Consider the following 12,019-nt stretch of genomic DNA (forward strand, 5'->3'; position numbering starts at 1 on the left):
AACTCAATTAGTAATGATATATGTGTGTGTGTTTGTACTGCACCACCCATTGCGATCTGTATCGCAGGTCACACATGTGATGTGGGGCTTGGAAACTGGGGATAAATCTCCTTAGCTGGAGAGGGAGGGACGAAGGCTGTGGGGTGGAGGAGAAAAGGAGAAAGGGGGGGGGGGCGCGGGTGAGGAAGACAGAGAGAGAAAAAATGACACTAATGACAGCCAGAAAATCCAGCCGTACAGTGGGTAAAGAATACGATTCCAAATGCCAGATATTTGAGTTCTAGCGGAAACTGAAGTGGGGCTGCTGTATTAGTGCCGGGAATGCAGCGTCAAAACAAGACTTGACAGGACGAGGGGCTAGGTTGTATACATGTAGCCTCGTGAACCAGGAACTATCGAAAGATGTTTGTCCTTATGGAATTGTAAGATACAGGTACAAGGTAGTTATGCAACGTTGTGTACATACACGGTGTCAATTCTCCCGCCCCTGCGGCCAGCTGGTGTGTGGTGATAGTGTCCCACTAAGAGGGTGGAGGTACGTCTGACCGGCATGCGCGTCAGAGGCTGGGCATTCTAAGCCCGCATCCACTTGTGCTGATCCTGCCTCAAGAACCATACAGCAGGTTTTATCTGGCTATCTCTGTGGAACTCCTTGGTGCGGCGGTCTCTGGCGACGCTCGAGGGACTGGTCCGGTTCCAAGAGCCCAGCTGAAGTAAGTTGTCACGCAGTGGACGCTCTCTACCACAGACTGAGGAAGTGAGTTTCCGGGTTACCCGATCTTTGGTCAAGGGGACACCGTAGCCGTCTATTAACACTGAAGCCCTGGCAAATATTGCGGCGGTGCAGCATCGACTGCCAACATATCCTCTGTGGCAGCCCCACGCCATCCTCCACGTATATACAGGGATGAGTGCTCATGTTGTGATTTGTTCGCACAGTCGACCTATTATTATTGTTCCATCTACTACAGAGTTGCCCTGTTGTGTTGTTATCAGCGTATTGAACAGATCTCTACGGAAGCCCAAGTTTGCAGCTAGCTGTGAAAGAGGAGGTATTTAGGAGGCCGGCATGGCAACCGCGGCACATCTGGTTCTTGTTACGCTCGCACTGGTAATACTGATAACGGAGTCTATGGCCGGTAAGTAGCTGTTCTAATACCCACTGCCAAGCCTGACAAGTACAAGCTATATGTGACCTTCCAGTCGCATTGCCTATATACGCCAACCTGTTGCAGGGCTCTCTTATACAGCCGCTGTACACAACAAGGGCATGCAAGGGCTCCGTCTAAATAAACATGTTTTTCTTGGCGCTGTTTTGCCGATGGCCTGATACAAACTTTATGCATTCACTTGTTTACAAAAAATCAGTAAGTTTACAATTCTCCTATCCGATCGCAGTTCTTGTTGTAAACTGGTGAGTTTTATTGCCTGCAACAAGAAATACTACGGCGTAATAGGGGCACGTGTCAATACTACTGGATCGACAATGTAAATGTCAACTTTTTAACATCCGTAGCTCATCTGCTACACGCATATGTACCTTCATTATTATAATTGGCTCACTTTATAAATATATATATATATATATATATATATATATATATATATATATATATATATATATATATATATATATATATATATATATAACCAGTGCTTTAAGGTTATTTCAGGGAAAGGAAGCCTGATCTAGTTTTGGATCTCGGTTAATAAATTTTTGATGCTTTCCATTAGAGACCGCTGTAGGTCGCTCAGAACTTACCGCATTCTAGCTGCGTGGAGTTTCATTTGTACAAAAATCCAGCAATCCCAAACGATCAAGATCGACTATCCAGGACTGTCGAGACTTAAGTGCTTGTCATTACACACTTATAACATCATTGTATAATAATTAATAATAATCATTATAATACATAGTATCTTTAATGAAAACTATCAGTTAAGGCTGAGATTCTGCGACAACATTAAGAAAGTAACTACGTGATATATGGATTACTCATTTGAGCGATTTCACAGAAATTTCATTTTCGCCTTGGCATGTCATTATGTTACGAGATTTTATAATATAATTAAAGACGTAAAGTATAGAGAGTAAAACTAGAGCAGCGACGGCAGTGTAATAGCTGGCAAATGGTCACACGTAACCGTTAAATACGCCCTCTTGGCTAAAGCAAGTTTTAAATTAAACTACAAGTGCGTACATGTGTACAGAGTTTTTATAGGCCAAACTGAATATTGTCCGTGAATTTATAATATTAGGGTGTTTAGTTCAAATTTGCGAAGGTATCAGAGTATTCACAATGTTAAGATGTTTTGTTCATTTCCACCTGGGTGTCCCTTATTTCACAATATGTCTCTTGGATTAAAACACACATTCGAAGTTTAAGTTAAACTAAAAAGCCTTGAGAGTGTGGTCATTGACATTGATAGTCACATTTGGCTGTCGATGTAAGATAGCCTAACATTTTTTGTCTGCGTGTTGCTCCGGTTTTACTCCTCATGCTGTGTCATGAACAGTTAGAATTAAACCCTGAGGTGATTTGACAAGAGGCCGTACTTCACCGGTGACTTGTGACCGCTCTTCAACTATCGTACTGTCGCCGCTGCTTTGCTTTTACTCTTTATGTTGTAGGCTTTCTGTATTAAGTGTTTCTTAACAACATTTAAACGTAAGATGAAGATTCGGCAAGATAATAATTTGTTCCTGGACAAACATAATTGATCAATTTAGGTATTTGTAAGAGATATCAATAGTAAATCATAATCGATGAGGTCGGTTATCGGAAGAGGTGTTTGTAAAAGAACGTTTCAGTGACATTTTTGTGCTTTCAATTAGCGCGCAGACGAGGAAATATGCAAATTTTGAAATGCCTCTTATAAGTGATGCCCATGTTGACTAGACCCTATAATGTGCGCATGCCGAGAGCATGCATTCACAAACCACTAGCTCACATTTAATGTAACAGATGCCAATGTGGAAAGTGTACGTGCTCAGATTGTACACTGGTTTCAGCGGGGGATCACTGCCAAACCAAACGCCTTGTATTACCCAGCGGAGAACGGTGGGAGAATTTGGGGTTTGTTTGTATGCCAACTCCGGGCGGAATTAATTCAGATGTAAACATAGAATTAAAACCATCTGGTCGTTTAGCAGCCCGTGGTTCCTTTAGGCGAGGGTCATGGCGCATGACCGTTCTCTGAAGACGACTGTTCAATTCGTCTAATTAATCTCTACCGTACATATATAGGCCTTCTCTTGGGATAAGCGAATGCAGGAACCGCGCGTGTTGCCTGCAGAATCTGGTTTCTAACTTGTACTATATTATTATGGGAGGTTGTGAATTGACACGTTTCTTTTTTTTTGTGAAACTATTATTTTTAAAGCGGCTAATTAGGATGTTGTGTGGTATGGTTTGGTATCATGCTAAATACGATTGCTACTTCCGGTGTAAAGTGTTAGACCTAAATCACCTACCCCTACCCCCCACTCTCTTTCTCTGAAGCACGCCGGTAATATCCTGGTTTGATGAAGTGTCTTATCAGGACTTATCAAGATGTAAGAGGATTTCATCGGCACATTGAAGATACAGCAAGTGAAAATTTACAAAGTAAATCAGTATTTACCAGTTGTTTTGAGTTAGTGGACAAACGATTTTAAGTTTATAGCGATAATTACAAGGTAAAGGATTTTGTCGGATCGTTAGGAATAACAAATAAATGAATCAAATTAAAGGTAAGTATTCACACAAGCTCAGACCGTGGTGTCATGTTTTCGATTCAGTGCGAGAGAAGTTTAGTGGTTTCTGATAATAACCACAGTGACACCTGGCCCATGCAGACAGGGATTGTCATTGTACCGCGTAATCGGATGTGTTTCAAACATTTTCACACAGATTCTTACGTGGTGTCTGTATAGCTCTGTTTTTGACTATCATTGTTGTCCTCAGGATTTCTGATAGTACGTGTTTATCGTATCGTCCGGATTAGTGGCTCTCTCTGAATCATCGGGATTAGAGGCCTGGTACACATCAATGTTCTTGAAGGATGTTCACCCCAACTTGTTTTTCTTTTTTTCTTTTTTTTTTCCATAACCGCAACATTTTATAGAACGTGTTGTCATTTCCAGCATACAGGAACGTTATATTTGTTTTATATTTTACAATGAAGATTTTTCCCAAATTCATTTCGAAATCTCTAGAATTACATGTACTTTCTTTATGTTAGCATAAAGTAGAATTCCTTAACTATTTCCAAAAAGGAGCAAAAAAAACCCCATACATATATTATATAATATATCATGTAAATCCTGTCTGTTTATACATACGTGTACTGTATAATCTCTTTATCTTAAAATGATACAAAAATGAAAGGTTCTAATCTAATTTATTCCTTGTCAGGGTCTTATTTGGGAACTGACCTTGGAATTATTGACCTGGAACGTCCTTTTGGTTGACGGATAGTATACGAATGTCAGCTTCGACGCATAGATTCTGTATCACATGAAGTGACATTGTGACCCGATAAGCACATTGCTTCTAAATAATTGGTACTGAAGCAGGCACCCTCTCCATCCCCCCCTCCATCCCCACCTCCTTCTTCTCCATCCTCACGCACTCACGTGCTACACACGGATCTTAACCGCAGATGTTATTACGTTTCCGCAGATAGCCGGATATTTTTTTAAATACCACTATGTACCATTCCGGATGTGACAACACGATGTTTTCATTGGTAGCTGGATAACGAATTAACATAAGTCTACACAACCTCTTTGAGTAGTCCTTCTTCGTATCAGAAAGGAGGTGGGGGGAGAGAGATGGGGCGGTGGTGAAAAATTCCTTGAATTTATTTACTTTTCTGTCTCTTTCCAACAGTTAACGTATTAATACCTTTCTCTTGGTATTTAGGAAAACAGGTTGATAAAAATCATGGACGTTCAAGTATAATTTTGCCGCTAGGATTTTAATAATACATGTATTATTGGTGTTTAGGTTTATATGTATGTATACTTGGGGTTTAGCGACGTACTTCAAAATTTTTCAGTCAGTCGAAGAGTCATTAAGTTACATATACTGTCTCTTCTTATGGCAGGGCAGCCACTGAAGTATCATGCCAAAGACACTAGATATGACATTGCATCACATTATGCTGACGCCGGGCCAACCAGTCATGTTCTTTGCTATAACCTCTCAGTGCTGAGCGCCAAGCAAGGTAGCAGAAAGTGGCATTTTTAAAGTTTCTGATATGACCGAACCCGGGTTTGATCTCGGGGTCTCCCAACATCGTGGTGGGCTGGCATTAGGCTACAGAAGCAATCTTAGATTTATATATTATTTTATTATATGATGTGCTATTTTTATATATTTTAAGATATATTATAAACTATTTTATGTGGCGTAGATGAGAACCAGAGCAACGGCGACATTGTCATAGTTGGGAAATTGTTGGGAAATTTTTTTCTTCTTCTTAAAACGGGCCTTGAGAGAATCTCAATATTTGAAACGCCAGTGTGATTGGTTTACGAACTGTATTTGAATATTACAGACGCATCGGTATTTCCTTCCTTGACATTTAAATAATCATTTTCTGAGAACAGCATTATGCCTAATCATGGTGGGCAAGTCAATGGAAAATTAATTAATTTAACTCTACAATCGTCGAAGGAAAGCTTGTCCGTAAAACACACATGAAGTAATGAATTACTTCTTTTTATATCCTTGATTTTCCGTTCTAGTTTTTTCACCAGTGCATGTGAATTAGTTCGTCAAAACTCAAGGTTATATTTAATATAAAAAGATTACGCAAAATTTATACGACGACATTCTTTACATGTATATTTACACGCAGTCAGATGTTCTGTGGGAAAAGTCTTACTAGACACAAAGAGTGAGTGAGTGACGACGAAGGAGTCCTTCGAGTGCATGTCATGTGCCTCCTTGTCGCAGGACGGATTTCCACCGCTCTTTTGTCTAGTGCTGCTTCATTGAGACGACGTATTGAAGGCAAGCAAGCTGTCCCACCCGAGCTATTCTACTGATACGGGTCGACCAGTCGTGGCACTATCCCTTTTATGCTGAACCACAAGCGAAGAAGCTACAACTTCCTCTTTTAAGGTGTTAAGTGTGACCCGACCCAGGATTGACCCTGGATCTATCCCCAGCACCCCCCACCCCCACCCCAAATCCGAGGCGGACGCTCTACCCATTAGCAATCGGGGCCGGTAATGACACAAAGAAGTTACACTTGTACAATGATGTCAGGGGAAGGTCACAGTATAGAAAAAGTAGTCAAAGGTGTATAATAGTGTGAAAAGGTTATAACAAATTAATAATAGAGACGAAGTAGTCAAAAGTAGTCAATAATCTCAGAAAAGTTATACAGGACACAAGTAATCAAAAATTGAAAATAATATTAGAGAAGTGATACCAGAGACAAGCAGTCAAAAGTCAGACAACACTTGTCAGACAGATATAAATTGAGCTTTCAGACGGTTGGACATATCAATCCTCTCCTGAAGTGTTTAAATTTTCATACCGCAGACATAGGATCTGGGTGGTGCACCAGAAAATGGTACATTTAGTCAGTTGTACTTAAGTTGATTACTGTAGATGTGAACACCTTAACGATGCCATTCATCACGATGTGTACTTAACCCCCAGCGATATCATTCATCACCAGCGGTACACAACTCCTAGCGATATCTTTCCTCACGGTCGGTACACAACTCCTAGCGATATCATTCATCATGATCGGTAGACAACTCTTAATGATATCATTCTTCACGACCGGTACACAACTCCTAGCGATATCATTTATCACGATCAGTATCCAATCCCCAGCGATATCATTCATCACGATGTGTATGTAACCCCAAGCGATTGACTCATCACAATGAGTACATAACCCCTAGCGATATCATTCATCACGATGTGTGCATAACCCCATACGATATTATTCAACATGATGGGTACACCACCCCTTACGATAACAATCATCACGATGGGTACACCATCGTGATGGGTATACAAGCCTTAGCGATATCAAAACAACAAAAGACCTAGCAACGAGTTCAGCGGAATAAGGTACAATCGCGAAGTAGGCTCATTGCCGAAAAACCTAATTTACGTCCCTTCACATTTGTTCAAAAGGATGTTTCATTTTTTTGCAAGACCTTACAATGTCAGAGTTTCTGCCATTAAGGGAGATATGCTCTAACCCATTATTTTATCGTGTTTTTAACATATCATTTTAATATCGTGTTTGTATACTGGCAGTTACAGTATGACCCAAGATAGTACTATATATATATATATATATATATATATATATATATATATATATATATATATATATATATATATATATATATATATATATATAGCCCATGTAAAAGAAACAGGCCGAGGTGGTAATGGGTAGCTGGTAGTCTGATTTCGCTGGGTATAATCCAGAAGTGCTGCTTAGCGAATGTGGTTTGGCATCAGTCTTATAAGTTCACGCCAGCAAGAACTTTGAATACATGCAAATACATTGCAGTGTGAACTTCAATCCGTAGAACCAGTAACTTACGAAAACAGGTCAAATTTCTGATTTTTCCAACCTGCTAAGATATTAGACCTGGAGATTAGATATTATATGCTTACTATATATATTACTGATGAGGTTAACAGCTACATGTACATACAGTACCGGATGACATGGATCTGTATCTTATGACATCTGCCCCATGCTGTGCATGTAATAGTAGCTGAGACCATATGAGTCTGGATGGAGATGTTATGCAAACACATATGTTACACATCTGGAAATGGTTTGATTGGGGTAAGATACAGAAACACCGACGATAGGCTGAAGTTCGCCATCATCAGCTATTCGTTGTGCTCATTCGGGTGTTGATGAATGAGTTTATTTAATTTATTATTGATTCTTTAAATCCGTTGCTAAGGAAATCTTAAAGAAAGGGAAATTAAGATTTCCTGTAGAAAAGTGAGAGTAATCAGGAAAGATCACTGCACCTCAGAATCTGCAACTGAAGGGAAAAAAGCGTTAAATTCGCTGCACAAAATAAATACGTTGAGTTTATAAGGTGTTGTAGATCGCTGTCAGTCATATATAACGTATAAACTCAGAATTGAAAATAAAACAAGTTAACATGTGACCTTATATCATTCGTGGTAAAAATGCCGCTCCCAATAAGCACGTGTTCAACTGTATGCTGAACAACACGGATAAAACAAATGAAACGTTGTCACATGACCTGATGTTCAGGAAGAAATCTTCTCTCCGCATTGGTCGTCGTAGTTTGTTGTGTGTCACATAATCATGATAGTCATGTAACTGAGTGAAAATCCCGCGTGAGTCTCTTACATGGCCGTGACTGCTGTAAACCACTTAAGTGAGTAATCCAGCCATGCAGGATGCGGGCATTCGTGTAATGAAGGAGCCAAGAACTGGTTAACCTTAATCCACTGATGTCTCATTATATCTACGTCAAATATAAATAAAATAAAAATTGATCAAAGAAACCTAAGTTTTTCCACATGTCTTAGCTTTCCTGGTTTTGTAAAAATTCGTCCATTCAGTTGTTCATAATATCAACCGTCTGATGTCTTTACACGTGTTAGTGACTGTTAACTCAAGTAGTGTTACTAGCATAGAATGAGAATTTAAAACAGAAACAGTATGAAGTTATTAATCTGTGGTGTCACCAACTCAATTCTCAGTTTTCCAGACTTGAACTTTAGTTTTATTCCATTTAAGCTGTTTCAGCCATTCTTATCAAAAAGGCAATAAATATTTTCAAAATCTTATACTCCTACATACGTATTTTTTAAATACTTTTTTCATATGTCTTATTATATATTTCTTTTATGTATGTATATGAAAAGATTGTGAATATCATTTACACATGTTTTCTTATCGCACTTGTCATGGTTTGCCCTGTCGGCATAAGTAGCCTTGAAGGCTACTTACGTTAGCATCACCACAAACGAGGGTTACCATTCATGGAATGTTTCGTTGTTCTTCGAGTTGCTTGAGTTTCTCATTAACAACATTTATGTGAAATTCGGGAAACCATATACACAACGTGTAATCCTCACCAGGCCCGATTTTACTCATGCACTAAACGGTATATTGATGACCTGACAGCTTTAAACAATCCATATATAGCAAAGGCTGTGTAAGATATATATCGATCTTCACTGGGTTTATGGGAAACCAGACGGTACATCCTATCTGGACCTATATTTGTACAACGACAAAAACGGTTCCCTCTCTCTTTGTACGACAAGAGGGATAGTTTCAATTTTGACATTGTAAATTATCCTTACGTGGACAGTAACATACCGAAGGGTTCTGCATATGGCGTGTACATTTCTTGCCTTGTAGTATCTGTTACATCGTGCGTGTTGTGTGACGATTTCAATCAAAGTCACAAGTTATTACTGCAAAAAACTAGTGTATAAAGTTTATTCTTCCAAAACGCCGTCATTCAAAGTTTATTATGTTTTACAATGGTGTAATTCTTTTGTAAGTAAATATAGACAAAGCGTCCAGAATCTCTGACCGGTCCCGTTAGCACAGTTGGCAGAGCGTCTGCTTCTGGAGCGGTAGATTCAGGGTCAATCCTGGGTCGAGTCACACCTAAGACTTTAAAAGAGGACGTTGCAGCTTCCCCGCTTGGTGTTCAACATGAAGGGGATAGTGCAAATACTGGTTGACCCGTATCAGTATAATGGCTCGGGCAGGGCGCTTACTAGATAAAAGAGCGGTGGAAATCTGTCCTAAGGATTCCTTCGTCGTATATGACTGAAAAAATTGTTAAGTGCGCTTTAAACCCCAAGCACTCACTCACTCACTCCAGAATCTCTGACGCTAGCATGGTACACGGTTTAAATACTCAGTTTTTCAATCAGTCGCCTAGAATATACTTTGTGTCTTTCCTACATCATTGAAAACTGCTGACTACTTCTCTTTTCATGATTCCGTCCTATTTTTATACTGTATATACTTTCTTAGTTATTTGGTATTTTGTGTTAAACGTCGTTCTTGGAATTGGTCTGGTTGATTTACTGTTGTCTTTTAATTTCTGATGGCTGGTATACGAGTGTCTGTTTCGACGGATAATATTAGTCTGTTGTAACTAAATAAAGATTTTGAGATTGAGATTTGAGACTTGCAGTCTCTCGTCAGGTTCAGGAGTATGTAAAAACCGTGTTGATGTTTTCCAGTTTATATAAGGTCATTATGGTAAAGAAAATAGGCACCAGTTGTGTCAGTTTATGACATATTAAGTACATACTTTTTGACACGTGTCTGTAATAACATTTGACGCGGTGTAGGACGTGCCACATGATTTGAAAATTACGAACACATGTGAATTAAAAAAAGTGCAATCGTCATGTCTTGATAATGGTTTGAATTCAACCGAAATATTTATTTATTTATTTATTTATTTATTTATTTATTTATTTATTTATTTATTTGAATGGTGTTTTAAGCCGTACTCAAGAATATTTCACTTAAACGACGGCGGTCATCATTATGGTGGGAGGAAACCCGGCTGAGCCCGGGTGAAAACCCACGACCATCCGCAGGTTGCTGACAGACCTTCCCACGTACGACCGGAGAGGAAGTTGGATTTGAACTCACAGCGACCGCATTGTTTAGAGTCACCGCGGTCAAAATATCAGTCTAAATGGCAGCATTGTTCGGATTCAGATTGCACTTCACCTTGATTGATGTAGATTTTTTAAATGAATAACTAACTTCTTTTATTTAGAGAAAAATAGACACGATCTAATACTAACACTAATCCATTCCATGTCAGTTATTTCCTAAAACTGAAAATGAGCTGTTGATTCATAAATGAATGAACAACAAATTCGTCATGCATATGAAACATATTGTGTTTCCTTGTTTCAGTTCAGCATGGAATTAACCTCATTTGGGCCCAGAGATCCTCAAAACGGATAGATTATGCTAAAATTGTTGGTATCGAAGGCTACCCTAAAGACTGGATCTCCACGGGCAAGCTGAAAGTACGTCAGATAAGTGCACCGAGTATACAGTGGCATTTTAATGCCTTGGCGTATCAGTACGACACCAAGACTATATACTGGAGCGAGAAAGGCAACAAGAGAATTCAGGGTTTGAGATTAGACGGCTCCACTGAGACAAACAATGTGTTTAACGGAACGTCGAGTGATGTGGAGGGCCTGGCGGTGGACTGGGTCTCCAGGAACTTGTACTTTACGGACTCTGTGTATAACTGGGTAATGATGGTCGGTTTGAATTCTACCGTTTTCCCGCACAAACTTGTAACGGATACGAATTTAGATCGGCCGATGGGAATAGCTGTGTATCCTCAAAAAGGGTAAGTAGTGTTTAATTTGTCTTTCTGTATAAAAGACCTTCGCTGAACCAATCCTTCAAGCGACCCCAGTCGGTGAATATGCGGTTTTGAGTTCGAATCCAGCTCCCGACGTGTTGGTTGTGGATTTTCGTTAGACGGTACCTGAAATGTACACAGTCGTTTTCCCCCGGTATCGTCTACAAGTGTTCTTGAAGACAAACGCGTAAACTCTCAATCAAATCAGTAAGATACACACAAGTATATACTGAAAGTGTAGACCCTATTTTTGTAAGTTTCATAACAGAAAGTGCAAAATACAGAAAAACAGAAAGTAAGTACTAAGTACTAATGTTGTACGTCAGTAACTAGCGTTTGTGCCTGATGCATTCACCAACACCAACCGTGTGACATGGTGGTTGAGTGGTATAAAGCGTCCGCCTCATAAGAGGAAAATTTGGAATCCAATATAAAATAGGGGAGTTTTGAGTTCGAACTCTTCTATCGCTAAAGGTAAAAGAAGTGACCTGTCAAATATTTTTGGCAACTATTGCAGGATCACATTTACTATAACAATGGCGTCTGAAAAAAGTTTCACAGAAAGTTATGTTTGTCTACTCCATCGTTTGAGTAGACAAACGATGGAGAAAAATGCGGAGCTGAACT

At 39.5% G+C, this 12,019-nt stretch overlaps 1 protein-coding gene across 2 annotated transcripts in view; it reads left to right on the forward strand.

Moving 5' to 3' along the window:
* The first annotated feature begins 370 nt into the window (after positions 1 to 370).
* Positions 371 to 12,019, forward strand: part of LOC135479083 (low-density lipoprotein receptor-related protein 6-like) — a 38,032-nt gene continuing 26,383 nt past the window's right edge. Inside the window, exons 1-2 of one of the 2 annotated variants that reach the window (XM_064758805.1) lie at positions 371 to 1,139; positions 10,927 to 11,377. In XM_064758805.1, the coding sequence (XP_064614875.1) occupies positions 1,070 to 1,139; positions 10,927 to 11,377 (521 nt within the window). In that variant the 5' untranslated portion in view covers positions 371 to 1,069. The remainder of the gene's footprint in view (positions 1,140 to 10,926; positions 11,378 to 12,019) is intronic. The other variant, XM_064758804.1, reaches the window with a different exon arrangement.

Source organism: Liolophura sinensis, chromosome 12 (assembly GCF_032854445.1).
Source record: "Liolophura sinensis isolate JHLJ2023 chromosome 12, CUHK_Ljap_v2, whole genome shotgun sequence".
NCBI classification, from domain to species: Eukaryota; Metazoa; Mollusca; class Polyplacophora; order Chitonida; family Chitonidae; genus Liolophura; species Liolophura sinensis.